This window comes from Lepidochelys kempii, chromosome 5 (assembly GCF_965140285.1).
Source record: "Lepidochelys kempii isolate rLepKem1 chromosome 5, rLepKem1.hap1, whole genome shotgun sequence".
NCBI classification, from domain to species: domain Eukaryota; kingdom Metazoa; phylum Chordata; order Testudines; family Cheloniidae; genus Lepidochelys; species Lepidochelys kempii.
Window position 1 is genome coordinate 71,937,386 of NC_136384.1, and position 21,841 is coordinate 71,959,226.

The 21,841-nt window shown below is 40.2% G+C and overlaps 1 protein-coding gene across 8 annotated transcripts in view; it reads left to right on the forward strand.

Annotated features, from left to right (window-relative positions):
* Positions 1-21,841, forward strand: part of APC (APC regulator of Wnt signaling pathway) — a 189,215-nt gene that overhangs the window by 47,683 nt on the left and 119,691 nt on the right. For 7 of the 8 annotated variants that reach the window (XM_073344697.2, XM_073344696.2, XM_073344701.2 and 4 more), the window contains one exon: positions 1,152-1,304. The exons of the other annotated variant lie outside the window; for it this stretch is intronic. In XM_073344697.2, the coding sequence (XP_073200798.1) occupies positions 1,170-1,304 (135 nt within the window). In that variant the 5' untranslated portion in view covers positions 1,152-1,169. The remainder of the gene's footprint in view (positions 1-1,151; positions 1,305-21,841) is intronic. 8 annotated transcript variants of the gene reach the window in all.

A 21,841-nucleotide genomic window follows, 5' to 3' on the forward strand; every position in this document is an offset into this window, starting at 1 on the left:
TGAATGGCAGTGGTGCTATCTTGGGCTGGAATCACAAATATCATTACTTTCCCACAAATGAAGATTACTGACCAATCCATGTAGATTTGCTAGTGGTATTGTTAATTCGTACTATTTCAATTACAGCTTCTGTTGATAAAAATGTTAGTAATAACAATATAATCAACCTTTTATTTTGTCATTTCTTACCTTTCCTGCTCTCTTCCTCCCTATTTTCTATGTGTAATATCTTAATTTTAAAAATAATCAGTTATTTCTGCTGCTGTGCAATCAGATCACACATAGTGTTGGAAATATATTGCAGGTCTCTAGAAGTACAGACTGCTACAGTTGCAAAACCTCTCTGTTGGGACTGCTGCTACATTTGATACTGTTTTAAGATGTTTTGTGTTAAGTCTCTTGAATATTTATATTTGTTATCCTTTGACCTACAGTCTCCATAAGCCTGGTCTTGAGAGGTGCTGGTCACCCAGAAATCCCAGTGACTTCCTGAGATTTGTAGGTGATGAATGTCTTTCAGGAACAGTTTATAAATGCTTATTGATTGTTCTAAAAATGAGCTGTTAATAAGTCTTTACTCAGGTCATACACAAAGAGCAAAGAATATTATCCTAATGGCTTTCATACCACCTTGGCCACATCTTTCCTCTTGTTGCTTACATTGCAGTGATGAGCATGATATAAATATTTAGGTAATTGCCAATTTACTTGTCAACGCCTTGTGTGTAATGTGGAGCCTTCCCTGATGTCAGTAAGTCTCCCTAAGACTTAGAGCATTTTTTCCTTTCACTTATTTTACTTTTTGTCCTCACAAAACTAAGACACAAAAACATTCTCCCATACTTTCTCTCCTTCTTGTTTGTGTTTAACTTCTTGTACAGCAGCCATGTAATGGATATTGCATCATATATCTAAATAAATATTTCCTGATCAATTTATTTATGTACTTTTAAGATTAGCAGATATAAAACTTCTAACAACTTGTCTTTCCTTCTTCCTTGAATTTGTCATACTGATTATAAATTTAGTAATTTAATAAATGTTCATATTAAACTTTAGAAACTGGGGAAGAGAAGAGAGGTAGAATTGCCTCAAAGTTCACAATGCTTTTTTTCTGAAACACTTGGACTAAAAATCTGTGGTTTTTTTAGGTTCAGGGGTAGCCCAGGATGGCTGCAGCTTCGTATGATCAGTTGTTAAAGCAAGTTGAGGCGCTAAAGATGGAGAACTCAAACCTACGACAAGAACTAGAGGACAACTCAAATCATCTTACAAAACTGGAAACTGAGGCATCTAATATGAAGGTATTAAAAGAGTGTTCCTGTGTACAGGGAAGCTTTTGATGTAACCTTTTGTTTTGGAATATTTCTGTATGAACATTTTAAGGGTTATTAGATGCTTAGGGATCTTATTTGGTTTTAGATTCCGACAAAAATCTTCTTGCAATATCTTTAAAGAAGTGTATTGATCAAGTCTAATTTCTTTCAAGAAAGTTTTCATTAAGAAAATAAAAACAATTTCAAAACTGTTTTTAGAACCATCTTCCAGTTTTTGATATCCTCTTATATTCTGGTGTGTATTAATGATTACTGCCTTTTTTCTGCGACAGTACTTCCTAGCAGGAAGTCTAGTCTGTTGACATAGTTTGACAAATATAGTTAAGATTAAGACCAACTTTCTATTTATAGTGCTACTGTTCAAAGTGCTCTAAAATATTTATGACGAATCGGATTGTCTTGAAATTGTGTACCTCAGAGGAGTACATGATTTAGGTTAGTGAACTAAATTTGGGGTTATTTGAACAAAAGGTTCCTGAGATACAGCGCCCAGTATTTTTCTTTTCTTTTCTTTTCCTTAAAGTTCTTATTCTGGTAGCCAATTTTTGGACACAGATAGATATAAACCATGGCTGAGATTGTACCAGGCTCTCCAATGGTTGAGGGTTATCCAAACAAAGTGCATGACGTCTGTTAACCTGTTTGGGGGAAATCAGATTACATATAGTTTGCTTCTCCAGCTAGGTGTTCCAGCACCTAAGATTCACAGGACCTGTGTAGCGCCAAGGAAATTTTCTAGCCAATGAATCTGCACTCCGCATAATCATTGTGAGTTCAAATCCAACCCAGAGCAGAATTTTGAAGTAGTAATAAAAATAATAATTAATTAAAAAAAAAAAAGGAGGCATGTTGCTCCAACATGGAGTGTTTTCATTTTGGGGAAATGTAATCTGAGTACAGCAGAATATTCAGAAGTCACCAGAACTATTTCTGAAAAGAAAACCAATTATACATGCAGTGATTGCTGGGAAGGGTAGGTGATTAGGGGTAGAAGAGTAGGTGGAAATAAGGAGAGGGAAGTTGGAGTGTAGTGAGGGAGGGGTTAAAAGGGATGGATGGGGAAGTGAGGGATTGGAGGGGTCAGGTGAACAGGGACTGAGAGGGATGGGAGATTGGGAAGCCTCCAGCCTCTCTCTGGCACTAAAATGCTGAACAACATTTGCTTGTTTGCTGCCTCAATTGATCACAATTCAGATGGCAGCTGTTTGCTAAGTAATTTTTCATTTTTATTATATAGCTTTGCAAAATTTGGTAACTTCCTCACTTTTGCTATTGAATGTAGTAATTTTTTTTAAAAGATACTTTTCATTGAACTCTCTTTCCCGTATGTAGCTTGAAAACTACACCCCCATTAGCGCAAGGCTTTTTTTTTGTTCGTTCTGGTCTAAACTGCCATCAGACATGATAGTTTGTCAAAGAATTGCATTTTTTGCCACTACAGATATATATTTTAATCCTTGCATTGCCCTTTTACAGTATATTATGAAAATATATCTGCTTTGGTTTGGGATGAAATCACAGCCTTTTACACCAGCTGCTTGATGCTAAATTCAGTTCTAGTCATGTTTTTTCAATGAATATTTAAGAGGAAAATTATATTTAAAAAAAAAAAACTTTAAAAATATCAAGGATGATATTTTCACAAGAGCTTTCCAGTATGTCATCTCCCGCTTCGTTCACTGCAGTCAGGAATGAGGAGTAGGGAGTAGCAGATACTTTCTCTCCTTAAGATTCTGGGATGAAATAAGGAAAACAAGAACACCTAGAGATAGGAAAGTGTTTCAGACTTACCAGACTCTTAGAAGCCAAAGGTCTATGTGAAAGATGGAGATCACCAGAAAGATCTAGGGACAGCATCATGGTAGGAATACTAAGCCGCCTTCTTTTGCAGAAGCTAGTGATAGGAACTGGCTTCTCACTAGCACTAACTGGGACCTCATGTTGTGTGCTGTCTTTTCCCTCTTTATCTTTGATATTGGCACTTGCTTGTATATGAAAAAGTTGTCTAGCCCTGCTTTGATTTATTTTGCAGGCTGATCAGTAGTATTGGTTGCCCTTATGCAGTAAACCTGGGGATGGGAATGGCCTTGGGATAATCTTTGGGTGAACTTGGGCTGCATGCACCAAAGATATACTTTAAATTCTTTTTTCTTAATTTTTCTTTCATGGTCTTTAGCAGTGGCTAAGACAGTGATTTTGTTCCCTTAGAGGAAGCTACTTGCCTTCACAGCTAAAGTCAGTGTTTGTATAGCACAAATGCCATGATGAAGTATGGATGAAATGTTTATAAAGAAAAATAATTAGCAGGAGTAGACACAGAAATGGAGTGGATGAAAGCCCTGTCAACACCATATGAACAAGTGAAATTCCAAATACTCCGTCTCAAAGATTAATCTCTACTTTGGGATGTATTCTGCCATTGTTCATGAGTTGATGTAGAGCTTTAGCAGACCTGACACCAAATAAAACCCCAAAGAGGAGAAAATACCAAAAGAAAAGAATAGTTGAGATCTCCTGGGTTTGTAGAATTTTTACAGAAACATAGTCATAGTCTTTTACATCCTCTATTTGACCTGTACTAGAATAATCACAAATAGATTTTATCTATTCTCTGGATTGTTATTTAAATTTGTCACTTTGACCTACAGTTTTGTGGATAATCCTTTAATATTAGCAGATGCAGGGAAAATCTATTTATCACATTTTTGTGAGTATATTTTAAAGAAAGCATTTTAAAAAGTTAATATTTTAAAGAAATTGGTAATTATGTAATTCTAAGTGATAGCTGAGAGAGAATTGGGTGCAGATGTCTCATTCTTAATAATCTGCCAGTTTCAAAAAATGCAAGGGTTTAATATTAGAATTAAAAGTTTATAATTAGCTAATCTTACAGATACAAAGTCTGAAAGAGGAAACTGTTTCTGTGTACAGGTGACTTGCATCATACACGCATTTAACTTATACGAATTCAACTATATGCGCTCGGGGGGGATCGATCTAAGTTACGCAACTTCAGCTACTTGAATAACAGAGCTGAAGTCTACATACTTAGATCTACTCACCGCGGTGTCTTCACTACGGTGAGTTGACTGCTGTCGCTCCCCCGTTGACTCTGCCTGCGCCTCTTGCTGCAGTGGAGTACAGGAGTTGACGGGAGTGCGCTTGGGGGGGTCGATTTATTGCGTCTAGAGTAGACGCGATAAATCGATCCCCACTGGATTGATCGCCGCCCGCTGATTCAGCGTGTAGTGTAGACAGCCTCTACATTCTGTTGAAACCTCCTGCCGAAGAGGGACAGCCTTCTGATGAGAAGGAATTCAAAGCCAGCCAAGATTGGCTTAACAGTTTTAGGAACTGCTTCAACCTCAAAAACGTGCAGACTACTGGTGAAGCTGCATCTGCCAAAGAAGAGGCAGCAAAAGCCTACCCCGAACAATTAAAGAAAATCATAGAAGAAAAGGGCTATCTTCAGGAACAAGTTTTTAATGCTGACGAGACTGGGCTCTTCTGGGGAAAAAAAATGCCCAACCGCACTTACACTTCAAAATCAAAAAGACAAGCTCCTGGCTTCAAAGCAGCTAAAGACCATATGACTGTGTTGTTCTGTGGCAATGCAGCTGGGCATTTAATAAAGCCGAACTTGCTCTGCAAGGCTGCAAATCCCCGTGCCCTACAAGGCAAGAACAAAAATCTCCTACCTGTGTTCTGGCAATCAAATAAAAAGGCTTGGGTGACAGCAGCATTATTTCTGGGTTGGTTCCACAAGTGTTTCATTCCAGAGGTCAAGCGGTACCTCAAAGAGAAAGGACTTGACTTTAAAGTGTTGCTAATCATAGACGATGCTCCTGGCCACCCTGCGGCACTCTGGTTTGCGATTTAAGGGATTTTCAAGGGTAATTTTGACTATATGCGATTTTTGCCTTACACGCTGACTTTAGAACCTAACCCTAGTAAGATGCGACTCCACTATATATCTATAAAGAGAGCTACAATGATAAATGAGACTGGATGTGCAGTATTGTAAGGAGTGCTACAAATGATCAAGGAAACAATCTCCAACTTATTTTTTAAACTTTCATGGCATTTCAAGAATTAACTGTTTAAAAAAAATACAAACCCCTCTTCAAACCAATTATAGTTTACAGAAGAGATGCAAGTGCTGCCATTGGCTGTGTCAAATGAGATGCAGCAGTGCAAGAAGGTAAAATATGCTCTGTAAATGAGCAAATATGGTGTTTAGTGATCAAGACTGCTTATATTGGTCCATAAAAACTGAAGAAAGCTTGAAGATTCTAGAAGATGATAAAACATAAAATTCAGACTATTGATAAATTTGGAAGGAAACTGGAGCTTACAGCTTTATTTATTCTTGGTAAAATCCTGTAAAATCAATAAAGAAACAAAAAAGCAGTATAGTGTGTGACAAAGTTCCTTCTCTACCTTGGTGGGTCTTGCGCTTATTGGCAGATTTGCTTGCCTTGGAGCTTCATGGCAGCCCTCAGTTCGGCTGTTTTCGTGAACCCACACTCCAGGTCAACTCCTGTGTCTGACCAGGAGTTGGGAGGTTTGGAGGGAACCCGGGCCAGCCCTCTACTCCGGGTTCCAGCCCAGGGCCCTGTGGAATGTAGCTGTCTAGAGTGCCTCCTGGAACAGCTGTGCGACAGCTACAGCTCCCTGGGCTACTTCTTCATGGCCTCTTCCCAACACTTTCTTTATCCTCACCATAGGACCTTCCTCCTGGTGTCTGATAATGCTTGTACTCCTCAGTCCTCCAACGGTATGCATTCTCATTCTCACTCTCAGCTCCGAGCGCCTCTTGCTCCCTGCTCCTTACACATGCTCCACAAACTGAAGTGAGCTCCTTTTTAAACCCAGGTGCCCTGATTAGCCTGACTTAATTGATTCTAGCAGCTTCTTGATTGGCTGCAGGTGTTCTAATCAGCCTGTCTGTCTTAATTGTCTCCAGAAGGTTCCTGATTGTTCTGGAACCTTCCCTGTTACCTTACCCAGGGAAAAGGGACTTACTTTACCTGGGGCTAATATCTGCCTTCTATTACCCTCCTGTAGCCATCCGGCGTGACCCTGTCACAAGTGTTAAAGTTGTCCACACCCTTTTTCATCTGTAAGTATAGTACTCTTCTTGTCAGACCTTAGTTTTATTTAAAGTTTTTTAGAAATATATGTAGCATTGTAGTTTTACTGGAAGATTAAGAAGGGGCAGGTATAGTGTTGACCCTGCCTAGCTACCTTGCAGTAAAAACTACAGGTGTCTTGGCTGCACTAGGATTTACAGCAGGATAGCTAAGGGGCATTAGTTATCCTACTGTAAAAAACAGACTTTTTATATATAGATAGATACAGCCTTAGTGTTCTACGTATGACTAGGTTTCACCCCACTTTTCAGTTTATAGTATTCTGCATAACTCTTCTAGAAATTCAACAGCTTCCATTTCCTTTCTCCTCCATCCACATGTAGCTATAGTAAAATGTCAAGCATTTCACTTAAGTCTAGGAAACAGAATTAATTTATGTGAGCAGCTATCTGCCTACCTTTGTAGGGGGTTAAAAGCAGAGGTAAGAGTGCAAGCTGGATTCTTTCTCAATACATAAGAGGTTTATATATTTAATTCTCCCATCTGCTTTCCCTCCGTGTATTCCCTTTATAAGAGTTAATATACAAGACAAGATTTTTCTCTGGTACACTGATGTATATCTGGAGTAACTCCACTGAGAGCAGAATCTGGCCCTCAATATTTACTGTGACTGCATTTCTTACTATACAGTATAAACTTGAGGATGACCATTTTATTGCTGTTTGTGCACAATTGTGGTTATGTTTTAAGGGTGCCCTATCACTATTGTTGTTTGGACTGATTTAAAGTGATGATTTGGAGCAGTACTCCAAATGTGTGCATACATTTTTTTCCTTTGCTGTCAATCCAAAAGTTGCTTTTTCATTTTCTTCATAGTGCTAAATGTAAATTATATTCCCATGTTAAAAACAGAAGTAGTAGAGAACAAAGCACGTTTAGTACACAGTTTGTTAGATCAGAATAGAAACACTTGATGAAATTAATAAACAAAAGTAAGTTGAAAAAAATACAGGATGTGTATGTTCTACAGAGTTTCAATGTAAATAGCTTTTAAACTCTAGTTAGCTAAGCTCTGCCAGAAAGTCATTGGTTACTTTTTCATTTCAACACCATTCCTGTTAAATACTTTTTTAAAAGCAGAAAAAATACACACCTTGCTGATAACATAGTTGAATAAAACAGAGCTAGTGGCAGCAGTAGAGTGTAAAAATAAAGTAATTGGCACCTCGATCAGTGATTCTGCTCTGTTAATCATGTTTAAGGCTGCGAATTTGTCACAGAAGTCTTGGATTCCGTGACTTTCCCTAACCTCTGTGACTTCTGCAGCGGCCAGTGTGCCTGGCTCATAGGCAGCTCAGGCAGCCCTGCACCAGTCGTACCGGCCGCTGCTGGGGCAGTCTTGGGCCACCGCATCACGTTCCCCCAGCAGTAGCAGAGTTACTGTGGGAGGGGGCAGGGTTGGGGCACAGGACGGGGTGAGATGGGCTCTGAGCGGTGCTTACCTGGTGGCCTTCACATCCCCCTCACTCAGCTCCGGGGGGGTGGGAGGGGAAAGGCAGCTCTGTGCACTGCCTCCACCTGCAGACACTGCCCCTGCAGCGCCCGTTGGCCGCGGTTTCTAGCCAATGGGAGCTGCGAAGCCAGCAGTCTGGGCAGAGGCAGTGTGCAGAGCTGCCTGGCCACGCCTCTGCCTTGGAGCTGAGCGAGGGGGATGTCGCCACTTCCAGGGAGCCCCCCTGATAAGCGCCGCCCAGAGCCCACCTCACCCCGTCCCGTGCCCCAACCCTGTGTGCCCTCCCACACCCAAACTCTGCTGCTGCTGCGGGAGGAGGGAAGGCATGGAACCAGATAGGGAGTCTGCCGGCCCCGCCAACCCCCTCCCAAGGCCAGTGGGGGTCCTGGGCTGCATGCCGCCACCCGTGGCACCGCCCCTCCCCCCAAGCACTAGCGGCACCCCCAGGCAGCCCCTCTACCCCTAACTAAAACTTGTGGGCTATAATAGAAGTCATGGACAGGTCAGAGGCTGTGAATTTTTATTTACTGCCTATGACCTGACTTTTATTAAAAATACCCGAGACTAAAACGTAGCCTTAATCATGTTATCTGTTTCAATTACAAAAAGTTAAATTCAGAATATTAATGTTGATCTTGATCTGTATGATATTTGGTGATGGGAAAGAGGATATTTTATTCTATATACACTTGCCAAAAATTCTCAGCAGTTGAAAGACTAAGAATCCACAGGGAAAGGAGGCAGTAAGTGTTAACATATTTCTTAATACAGCTACTTTTAGATAAAATTCTGCTATTGTGATTCAGAAAGTGACATGTTTTACGGTGCATTCCTTAACATAAATTCAAAATACATTAAAATACATTGTTATCCTGATCATTTCTTGCTCTGTTTCTGATCACTATTGAGATGCATTCTAGCATATTAACTTTGAGCTGTCTTTAAATTTTAGCATTAAGACAGTTTTAGTGCAAGTTATAGGAACATTTAATTTACTGAATGCATTGTTTTGTGTTCCTCTTTGACATGAAATTACTTTATTTAATTGTTGTCTCATATCAGATATAAATAAGGGGCACAACATTAACAGGTAGGGTGGAATTGGACCAGAAGGTTTGCTTTAATTACATAATGAAAATAAAGAGACAATAATAGTATTTTGACCATCAGGAACTATTAGTTATCCTACTAGTAGAGAGATATTAATTTTTTAAAGCTTTTTAAGTTTTTTATGGCTTCTGTGAAGGACAGGAAAGATATAAAGTAGCAATATTTAAAAATTAATGCATTTGTCAAAACTAAGTATGAATACTTTATTTAGCATAACTTTATTTGTGAATATTTACCTTATGTTTATATAATTCAGAAGCAATCAGGCCAATGTACATATATGTTATACATTGAACAATATATTTACTTACAACATAAACAGTGAATAAATATAAGTTATTGTCCAGTGTGAGTGAATATGACTTTGTTACCTTTCTGTCTTCTTCTTTGATTGTGGTTATTCCTTTATGGTTTACTTCACCAATAAAACATTTAATTTAGAAAAGGACAATAGTTGGTGAAAACTGATGCTACCCTTATGCTCAACGGTAGAGTGCTGACCTTTGTTCCCTTTCCCATTCACTACAATCCCTACTGCATCTTCTCGTATCCCTATAAATTGCTGAGGGGCATGCATCCACATCTCCAGTTCCCTCAGTCCTGATCTCTTTTGTGTTACAGCTAGACTAAGAAAAGTGGTTGAGCCTAGATTGGGGCTTGCTATGATCTTGTAACTAACCCTGATCTAATCTTGAACACTTTTTTCTAGTGTAAACAAACTCTTTGCTTACTTCAGAGCACCTAGCAGTGGGATGACTTTAAACGGGCTATTTGGCTGTTCTGCAAATGCAATAAGTAAGGATCTGATTCTGTCACAGAGGTCATGGATTCCATGACTTCAACGGACTTCTGTGACATCTTCAGGCTGCCTCAGCAACAGGGCTGGAGTGGTTGTCAGCCCCCACCCAGGAGCATCAGCTGCTGGATCAGCCACTGCTGGGGCCAGCAGAGCAGTAGCAGAGGTCCCCAGGGCTGGGTCAATGCCACAGGAGGAGTGGCGTGGGACTGGAGCAGCAGCTGGAAGTCAGCCCCCACTAGGGATTCTTAGTAAAAGTCGGGGGTTTCTTAGTAAAAAATAAAGGATAGGCTGTGCGCTTTGTGAATTTTTGTTTATTGCCTTCAACCTGTCTGTTACTTTGCTAAGGTTACGTTTTTGTCATGGGTATTTTTAGTCAATAAGACCTTCTCTGGTACACTGCTAGCAGAACCTTCTCACAGCTAAGACTACCAGGAGGACAGTCTCCAAAAGGAGATGCCTCTTGTGTTTGAGGCCCTACTAATGGGCCGCCTTGTTGGTAATGGGAGTTTGAGGCAGCTTCCTTTTGTGGTGGACCATGGCTAGAAGAAACTCAAACACAGATCCCATTCACCCCCCGCCCCTTCCCAAAAGGGGAAATTCCAGTGGAGTCTAAAGGAATTTTTTTTCTCCTAAGGCAGCAGACATTTCTTTGGAAGCTTGTTGGAGATAATTCCCATGCAGGATGGCAGTATAGTCAGTGGAAGCCCGTTCAGCTTTATGCAAAAGTCTGAGCCCTAAAGGTAGAGAAACTAATGCAACCCATGGCACTTTTGCAAGCATGTGCAGTGATTGTGATGCCCTCTTTTTACTCTTAAAACTGCAGAGAAAATATTTTTGTTTACATACAGTGGAAGGTTTTGGTAGGGCATAGAGAAAGGAAAATCTACTTTTTAAAACTTGACCTTTAGATTTGGTAATAGTAAAATCTCCTGGCGATGTGGAAGGGAGAACTGTTTATTTTTAATTTCACATAATGGTTACTGTTCTAAACGTTCTACTAATATGGATTAGATTGGTATTAGGCAAACATGAGTGTTTTTATTTTCAGTGACCAAATACATTACAACTACAACTTCTGTAACTGAAGTGCTTATTTAAGATTTGAAGTTAATATGCTACGTTTTTCTTTTTGTGTTTTATTATGCACTAGTCATTAAAATTATAGACTCCAAAACCAACATTTGAGAATCTGGTTCCCAAGGCAGAACAATATGTATGCTATAAAAGTTGTATCAGTGGTCCCTCTCAGTGGCTTTAGGAGCTAGGATACTGTACCCTTTTCTTAGGGGAAAAGTCAACTATATTAGTATGGGTTATGGTCTAGAGTAGTTTTCATGCAATCATACAATATCAGGGTTGGAAGGGACCTCACGAGGTCATCTAGTCCAACCCCCTGCTCAAAGCAGGACCAATCCCCAACTAAATCATCCCAGCCAGGGCTTTGTCAAGCCTGACCTTAAAAACTTCTAAGGAAGGAGATTCCACCACCTCCCTAGGTAACGCATTCCAGTGTTTCACCACCCTCCTAGTGAAAAAGTTTTTCCTAATATCCAACCTAAACCTCCCCCACTGCAACTTGAGACCATTACTCCTCGTTCTGTCATCTGCTACCATTGAGAACAGTCTAGAGCCATCCTCTTTGGAACCCCCTTTCAGGTAGTTGAAAGCAGCTATCAAATCCCCCCTCATTCTTCTCTTCCGTAGACTAAACATCCCCAGTTCCCTCAGCCTCTCCTCATCAGTCATGTGTTCCAATCCCCTTAACATTTTTGTTGCCCTCCGCTGGACTCTTTCCAATGTATCCACATCCTTCTTGAAGTGTGGGGCCCAAAACTGGACACAGTACTCCAGATGAGGCCTCACCAATGTCGAATAGAGGGGAATGATCACGTCCCTCGATCTGCTGGCAATGCCCCCTACTTATACATCCCAAAATGCCATTGGCCTTCTTGGCAACAAGGGCACACTGTTGTCTCATATCCAGCTTCTCGTCCACTGTCACCTCTAGGTCCTTTTCTGCGGAACTGCTGCCGAGCCATTCGGTCCCTAGTCTGTAGCAGTGCATGGGATTCTTCCGTCCTAAGTGCAGGACTCTGCACTTGTCCTTGTTGATCCTCATCAGATTTCTTTTGGCCCAATCCTCCAATTTGTCTAGGTCCCTCTATATCCTATCCCTACCCTATATACCCAGTGTATTTACTTCTCCTCGCAGTTTAGTGTCATCTGCAGACTTGCTGAGGGTGCAATCCACACCATCCTCCAGATCATTTATGAAGATATTGAACAAAACCAGCCCAAGGACCGACCCTTGGGGCACTCCACTTGATACCAGCTGCCAACTAGACATGGAGCCGTTGATCACTACCCGTTGAGCCCGACAATCTAGCCAGCTTTCTATCCACCTTATAATCCATTCATCCAGCCCATACTTCTTTAACTTGCTGGCAAGAATACAGTTATTTTGTTACCAGGAACTTTGTAGTAAAAAATATCTGTCATCTAATACAGAAAGAAGAAACTGAAGTAGATTCTTCAAAGAAATCACAGATAACAAAGTCTAGTCCAAAGTCCTGGAGAGCAATTACCTGAGTAAACTCCAAAAAGTGTATTTTTGGTGAACAGTTGATCCCTGCTTTGCATTAACTTAAACTAAAATGTTAGAAAAGGTATAAGGATGTTTTCTGTAGCTTTGTTATACTATTAAATAAAAACTGTTTACATTCAAAAAGCTTTATTTAAATACAACAAATTGCTAACTATAAACTATACAATCATTATTATATATCTATCTTAGGGGAACTATATACCAATTTTAATAGCTCTTACTATTTTTGTATAGTAGAAATGCCCACGTTATAGTTAAACCAATACAGTACCCTTATTAATTGGCTCCTGTCTGGGAACATATCAACTTTAATAAATGCTACCCAAGAATTACAGAAAAACATTTGCCGTATTGATTTTAGTTGGCAAAGGTGTTGAAAGTAGAGCTTTTTATATAATACAAAATGTCAGATTATTTGGCTATAGTTAAGGTAATCATTGAAAAATACTTAGTATTTAATGCTTTACTTCTACAAAACATTGTGAACTTATTGTGCCACCAGTGTCTAGGCAGTTAGTGCACCAAGGCTGCTAAACATAATTGTCACCTTGTGCTTCCCTTGTATTCCACTTGGTTTGTTTTTTCTCAGCCTGTTGCTTCTTGTCACATGCTGGTAAGCTGTTTGGAACAGGGACTCTATTTTTATTACATATGTGAGCAGTATCTATCACAGCAGGGCTCTGGTTGTGGTTTTTGGGTCATATAATTTTTTTTATTGATATCCTAAACAATGCATCTGTGAAACATGTACCTATTGGATTCTCAGATGTGTCTAAGAAGCAATAGGCACAGCAGAGGAAGGATGTGTGCAAAGGAGCTATTTCCAGCTCCCAAATGCTGAGGCCAATTTTATGCCATCCTACTCCCATATAATAGTCAACTATAAGAGACGCTTCTGCCAGTGGCCACAAAGGGAATTTCTAGCATCTCGAAATTTGTTGGAGCTTACAGGTGCTCCAGAAATAGCCCCTTTCATTTGACTGTGCCCCCTGTGTCTGAGGTCAGTGGGAGGTGGTGTAGAGCAGGGGTTCTCAACCTTTTTTTTTCCTCTGAGGCCCCCCCACAACATGCTATAAAAACTCCAGGGCCCAGCGGGGTAGAGGGGCACTTGAGGCTCTGGGCCAGAGGGGGTGAGAGCTTGGGCATAGGTGTAGTTTGATTTCTATTTGGGGTGGGCAGGGGCCAGCGGGGCTCAAGGCAGCTACGCATGGTGGAGTCTGGGGAGGGAGTGCCACCTATACCCCCGACTCACCTCAGCAGGCCACCCAGCCTGTCAGGGTTGTGGAGGGTGGACACAACCAAAAATTGTAACTCAGAGGTGGGGGGCTCAGCTCAAAAAGTTTGAAAACAGCTCAGGATGCAGGGTATCTGGGGGCTGTGTGCAGGCAGGAGGATAGCTCAGGATGCGGGGGGGGGAGTATCTGGGGCTGTGTGCAGGCAGATGGATAGCTCAGGGTGCAGGGAGGGGGGTATCTGGGGGCTGTGTGTGGGCAGGAGGATAGCTCAGGATGCAGAGAGGGGGGTATCGGGGGTCTGTGTGCGGGCAGGAGGATAGCTCAGGGTGCAGGGAGGGGGGTATCTGGGGGCTGTGTGCAGGCAGATGGATAGCTCAGGGTGCAGGGAAGGGAGTATCTGGGGGCTGTGTACGGGCAGGAGGATAGCTCAGGGTGCAGGGAGGGGGGTAGCTAGGGACTGTGTGCTGGGAGGGCTTCCCTTTGGTCCCTGTTCCCTGAGGGCTCTGCCAGCCACCGAGCCAGGTGCCTCCGCCCAGGCAGATTTTACTGGCTGTTTAAGCAAAGGGGCTTGGAGTTGAGGAGCAGCAGCAGGAGACAAGGGAACACTGCAGCTGCCTGTTTCATGGCACCAAACAGAACAGCAGTTATCCTGCACTGTGGCTGTGACCTGGCCAGGGGGCGGGGAGAGAAGGAGGTGGAGGGGGTGGGTGGAGCTGCCCTGGGTCTGCCCTTCTCTTGTACTGTAGTTTCAGGGGCAGGTGGGACAACACCCCTGTGTCTCCCCCACTCACCCTCCAACTCTGCCCATGGGCTCAGGGCTTCTGCCCTGTGGGGATCATTGGGTCTCTGGAATTCAGCCCTGCTGCTCCGGGCTTCAGCTCTCCAGAGGGTCTCAGGAGTCAGGGCTTCAGCCCCGTGGGAAGTGCTGGGGCTCAGGCTCCGGGTTTTAGCTGCGGGGCCCTGTGGCTAAGGAGCCGGTCATCCTGTTCTCTAGTGTGATTTGGTAGTATGTAGCAGACACCAACTAGTACCACATCTTGTGCTTCATCTTGTGTTAGAACACGGATCATAAACATTCAAGATCATTTATTTCCAAATTGTCAGTGACTTGGAAACAGGTGATGCCATTTTTGTAGAGTGCCACTTTCCCTCCCCTTTTGCCTTTACATCCTTCCTTCTTAAATAGATTGTAACCAGCAATTTTAAAATTTCTGATCATGTGAATTTTCTAACCAGATTTCAGTAATACCAACTAAGTTGAATTTATGCTCATAAATGAGGAATTGGAATTGCTCTCGTTTATTAGTTAGGCTCCCATCATTGGTGTCTAAGCAATTAAATAAAATCTCCTCCTCCCATCACTTGATGCATTCATGGTGCTCAAAGAGTTGTAATTTGGACGCTTCATGCCTCCATTCTTTTCTATAGGCTGGGTTCTTTGTCCAGACTACATCTCCCTTGATTAACTGCAGTTCTCTCTTCACCCCCCCCCCCCCCCCCCGTTATGACATATGGGAATCCTGTGACTATGGCACATCATGAGATTTAGCCCAGCCAGGAAGTCCTGTGCACAGGGAAGAATGAGGGCACGAGGCAACCAAACTACAGCTCCCATGAAGCACTGTGGCACCTTAAGTAGATGTTCAATGTTTAAACTGACTCAAGATTAAATATTTTAATTTAGGAATGTTGAAACATTTTGTTTTAGTAGAAAGTGTTGAAGCAAAATATTTTGACCTTTCTGAATAGACTTTTTTGCAAACTTTCATTCTGTAAAACTGTTAATATTTTGACTTGCTGTCCCAATTTGTAATAAAAACAGATGTTGACATTTTGGAACCTCCCAGGTGATGGAAATTCCAGTTTTTGCTCAGTTGTGGTCTATAGAATGTTACATTATATGAAGAATCTCAGACAGAGTATTGAGAAAATTAAAATGATAGAAATCTTATGCTTTAAATGACAATTCATACTTTTGTATTTGTTTCAAGTGGCAGTTTTAAATACTAATTTTTGAACCTTTTTTTGCTTGTTCAAGATAAGAAATGCTTTCCATTGTTTGTAAACATTTAAAAAAAAATGTGCATGGCAGAATTTAATCCAGACTCTGACCTTAATACTGGATGTTGGACTCTGCTTAATATAATGCAACATTGATTTTTTTCCATTGCCTTTACAAGTCAATATTCAAATTAATAAAGCACAATCAGAGCAGAGCCTGGCCCTTGTGCAGATTAATTTGGATAGAAGCAGAAACAAATGGAAAGGGAAAAGGTAGGAAGATTAATAAATAAAAAAAAAAAGTGGAAGAAACATGGGATAGGGCTAAGGTTTTTGAAAGGGAATTTAGTGAGATGGAGTAAACTAGGGTGGATAAAAATCAATGATTTTTAAAAAATAAAAAAAATCAGATTTTTTTTATTTAAATTGGATTTTGGGGGGAAAAAACTATCTAAAGATAGATACATGAGCTCAAAGATATCTCATCATGGAATAGGGATTATAAATTCTATAGTATGAGACAATATATTCATGTAATATTTAAGAAAAGATTTGTAAATGAGTTCCAATAGTTCATTAATTAGGGACCCAATCTTATGGGGTTCCAGGGGCTTCTGTATAGATTATTTAGGTTCATCTTTCTATCTACCCAGTGGGGCTCAGTCTAGAAGATACCATCAGAGATGCTTAGTTTTGCAGTTCTCAAACTGTGCATTTGTGTCTCCAGAGATAACATGCTTATTAACAGCTAAAATGTTTTTAAATTAATATATATACACACATGGAGGTGAGAAATAGTTAACTAAAATAATTTAAATGTCTGTCTGTCTGTTCTAATACAGCATGGCAAGAAAATCCTCCAAATATTAATGATTAACATGTTGAACTGGAGATAGTTCACCTCCCAATGACTTCATAAATATCTGCTTCAGTTACCTTTGGTAAATGAAATAACCAAACAGTCATTCATTTTCTGATGTAGCTGTAAAAGCAATCTGAAAAGTTTTCAACATAAATCACTTTAAAAATGTATAGTGTGTACCTTCTAAAAATGAAACCTACATCGATCTCTGAGTTGTGAAGAATATGTATTAAGGTTATAACAACAAACAAGAATGCACTTTTTATATAGAAATTCATGATTAAATCAAGTCTTCCTAACTAGTGATTTAAATCATGATTTAAATCAAATCCACCCTGAAGTAAACACAAAATTTAATCTATAAAGGGTGGAGAAAATGACTATTTACATTGTAATATTGTATTAATATCCTTTGAATCTAAATGTAGAAACAGTGATCAGTTAGCTATTTGTAAAACATACTCTGAATTGCTTCATCTTTTTAATTTAAAAAAAGGAACAGCAAGACTAGGAATCCATAATCCAAACTCAGAAATATGATTATAAATATATAAAATGCTTCACAAACTTCTGTGTGGAAATAAATAAAAGTATTTTATCAAACCTCTGAGTGTGAACTGTTCACAAATTAATATTGCATGCATGAACTGAAAGAAGTGAATAAATTATAAGTCTCTTGATAATTGGAGGATGAATATGAGCTCATGACATAAAGATGGCCTATATTAGGTACTATAATAACCAATATGTGCCAGAAAGAGAGCTGGAGTAGGGGAGAGCAGAAATAAGTAATAATTGATCATTATAGATTCAAAGTAATGAAAATTGTCTATTTGCATAGTGCAGATACTAGTTAGAGGGGTTATTCAGTTGTGTAGATATACACATTACATTAACATTGGGTTGGGAAATAGATATAAAATGAAATTCTCATCAAACAGTACAATTGTGAAGTGACATTTTACTTGCCTTTGGAACAGAATTCGACTTTGACAAAAAACATATTCAGTGTAGTAATTGCAGTAGTTGTTCTTCACTCCCCCAAAATGGGGAACTAAAGCTCAGGAAAAGTAGCTGGCAGCAGTATAAGCCAGTGATCCTTCGGTTACTTTTTCTGCAGTCTCTTTCTGGGGGGCCATTGGTCTGGCACTATCAAATAGGCAATAAATGAACAGTGACATCTGATAACTGTATAAGTTGATAGAAATCCTAGAGTTTACTGCTTTTCTTTAATATGCATAAAGGATATAGCAAAGTGTCTTTAAATTGTCCACATTATCTTCCTCAGTTAATACAGCTGCAATGTCTGATCTTGTCTACAAGACAACAGGGTGGTTTGTTTTAGAGAGTGAATGAATTCTCTTTGTGAAAATGATCAGGTTAGTTTTTTAAAAATCAAACAAACACACACCTCAAAACAGTATGTTCACTATCCTGAAATTGCTTTAAAATATTATCACACATCGTAATGTATTTTACAAGTTCCTCAAGGATCGGTTTTGGGACCAATCTTATTTAATCTTTTTATTACTGATCTCGGCACAAAAAGTGGGAGTGTGCTAATAAAGTTTGCGGATGATACAAAGCTGGGAGGTATTGCCAATTTAGAGAAGGACCGGGATATCATACAGGAGGATCTGGATGACCTTGTAAACTGGAGTAATAGTAATAGGATGAAATTTAATAGTGAGAAGTGCAAGGTCATGCATTTAGGGATTAATAACAAGAATTTTAAGTATAAGCTGGGAACGCATCAATTAGAAGTAACAGAGGAAGAGAAGGACCTTGGAGTATTGGTTGATCATAGGATGACTATGAGCCACCAATGTGATATGGCTGTGAAAAAAGCTAATGCGGTCTTCGGATGCATCAGGAGAGGTATTTCTAGTAGGGATAAGGAGGTTTTAGTACTGTTACACAAGGCACTAGTGAGACCTCACCTGGAATACTGTGTGCAGTTCTGGTCTCCCATGTTTCAGAAGGATGAATTCAAACTGGAACAGGTACAGAGAAGGGCTACTAGGATGATCTGAGGAATAGAAAACTTACCTTATGAAAGCAGACTCAAGGAGCTTGGCTTGTTTAGCCTAACTAAAAGAAGGTTGAGGGGAGATATGATTGCTCTCTATAAATATATCAGAGGGATACATACTGGAGAGGGAGAGGAATTATTTAAGCTCAGTACCAATGTGGACACAAGAACAAATGGATATAAACTGGTCATTGGGAAGTTTAGACTTGAAATTAGACGAAGGTTCCTAACCATCAGAGGAGTGAAGTTTTGGAATAGGCTTCCAAGGGAAGCCGTGGGGGCAAAAGATCTATCTGGCTTTAAGATTAAACTCGATAAGTTTATGGAGGAGATGATATGATGGGATAACATGATTTTGGTAATTAATTGATCTTTAACTATTCATGGTAAATAGGCCCAATGGCCTGTGATGGGACCTATGATGGGATGGGGTGGGATCTGAGTTACCCAGGAAAGAATTTTCTGTAGTATCTGGCTGGTGAATCTTGCCCATATGCTCAGGGTTTAGCTGATCACCATATTTGGGGTCGGGAAGGAATTTTCTTCCAGGGCAGATTGGAAGAGGCCCTGGAGGTTTTTCGCCTTCCTCTGTAGCATGGGGCACGGGTCACTTGCTGGAGGAGTCTCTGCTCCTTGAAGTCTTTAAACCATGATTTGAGGACTTCAATAGCTCAGACATAAGTGAGAGGTTTTTCGCAGGAGTGGGTGGGTGAGATTCTGTGGCCTGCATTGTGCAGGAGGTCAGACTAGATGATCATAATGGTCCCTTCTGACCTTAGTATCTATGAATCTATATAATATGCATGCACAGGCAACCTTAATTCTGGCATTTCCTAACTTTTGAGTGCTTGACTTTGCAACCTCAGTGTTCTTTTAACGTATTTTTTTTGTTGTGTAACCTTGTGCTTATTGTTTATGATATAGTTTTTAATTATATGATCACATACTGTTTTTTCCACAGGACTCTCCAACCTCTTTCAGTGCACAGGATGAACTAGTGTCTAAGCACACAACTCTTTTAGACTATTAAAAGTATTTGCTACTAAAACTACATATTGTGCCTTTCCTCCCTACGTATCCCCACAGTAATCTAGCATATAGTGATCCCTTCTGGAATTAACCCATATTTTCAAATATTTATAAATTTTGCAGACACAAAAAACAACTTTAGTCTGGAATTTCCCTAAATCCGGGATCATGTCTAGACTTGGGGGGGGGAGGTGTTCTTTTGAAAATGTTAGCTACATGACCTTAGAACTGTCCCCTCCCACCGCCTTCAGCAGGGGAGAACCTTGGCTGAACAGCAGGGAATGGGAGAATCCCAGAGTCTGTGTGTTGCAGGATGGAGGTTGCCCTTCCCACTCCTTCGGTCCTCCACTTAGTCTTTGGCTGGGTAGAGGGGTGTGGTATGGAGCCATCGGATTTTGCTGTTGTGTGCCCTCCTTTTATTTAAATTAGGCCTGACATTTCAAAAGCCTCTTACTCTCTGGTTGGCTGCCCTGTCTATTCTCCTCTTAGTTGTAGATTAGGAGCCATGTTGCTTATGAAGCTGCAGGTCTGACCAATAGCCTGTTTTAGGGATTGGGAAGGAATTTTTCCCATTATGGCCAAATTGGCATGAGGCCTCTTGAAGCCACAGTTAGGTTGAAAGCAATATAAATCAAAAGTTCATATAATGCTGGTAAGACTACTGGTTCATTGCAACTTGCAGCCGGTGTCTAGTGTGGATAAAGGACAAAAGGGGCAGCTCCTAGGTAAATTAGACATGGGATTTTGCTGCTGAACTTGGCGCTCATAGTGGGGGAGGGACCTGAAATATTTGCAAATTAACACCTCCCCACCATCCTTGTGGCCTCTGTCACTCCATCCCCCCATTATTCATGAGATTGTGGCGAGCTTCCTCAACAGGACTGAGGCTGCAGGATAGACTGGGGAGGGTTTACCCTGAGTATTGTTTGTGGTTAAAACCCTGTAACCTGTACTGGAACCAATTAAATGCCTCGTGAGAGCTGGGAGTGGGCATTGTAGTGCTCCTCCCAAATGTATAATGAATAAAATTGTGGCCTGCAGATTAAACCCACCCCATGTGTCTGTCTTTCATTTGCCTGCATGTCTTTGTTAATCTCTTAGCATCTAGTGTAGACAGAATGTAACATGTTTTTAAAGGCTACATGAAATACTAAGTGGTGTCTAAAATTGTATTGACTAACATTTTTTTAAAAATACCTTTTTTCCCTACTCTTGACAATGTCTCAAAGAGAGTTTTTAGCCAAATGTAGTTAATCATGTTATTTGTTTATTTCCTGTCACTAAAACATGGAAGGAAGGTTGGAAGCAATTCTGGACTTAAGATATTTTTTCTTTTTAAGCCATGTAATGAACAGCTTTGTTTTAAAATATCAGCACATAAACAGTAACACTTAGTTGGCCTTTATATTTCATCAGACATAGATGCTTTCCCTTGTTAGAAAATAAACTTTAGAAATGCCAGTTATTGGAAAATGGAGCATACAAGAATCATTTTTATAACTTTACTTATATTCCTATTTTCATTGATAATTCTTTGTGCTCCCCAAACATTCAGTCGTCATAACCATTTTGATTTTAAACTTTATTTGTAGTTTTGACTTATGTAAATATTGTTGAAACTTTTGACACTTTAAATTGGAGAGTAACTTTACACAAGAGAGTAGTCCCTTTGAACATAAGTAAAGTTACTTACCAGTATGTCCTTTCAGGATTGGGTGCTAAATTCTGAATCGTCAAGTGCCTGCTGTTCTAATGCACCAAATTTTTTATTTTCAGAGATGTGCTTGTTTACATTTAATTTTAAAAATTTCCTTTACAAACTTGTAAGCAATTGATCATTTAAAGAGTGTTTTAAAAGAATGGTCAACACTGGTCCATCAAAATTTTCAACTCCTTAGGCTGTTTGCAAGTGCTAAAAAGCTAGACTGCTGTGGAGTCAATATTTGTGGCCTCCTAAAGAGAAAGATTGGGTTTGTTTTGAAAATGTAAAAAGACAAAAACACCCTCTCAACTTTTTCCTCTTAACTTAAAAAAAAAAAAAAAAAAAAAGTTGAATTCACCTGCAGTAATTCAACATTACATCTGAAAATTTAAGCAAGTTAAGGAAGTATGGGCTGGATGAATGCACTACAAGGTGGGTAGAAAGCTGGCTAGATTGTCGGGCTCAACGGGTAGTGATCAATGGCTCCATGTCTAGTTGGCAGCCGGTATCAAGTGGAGTACCC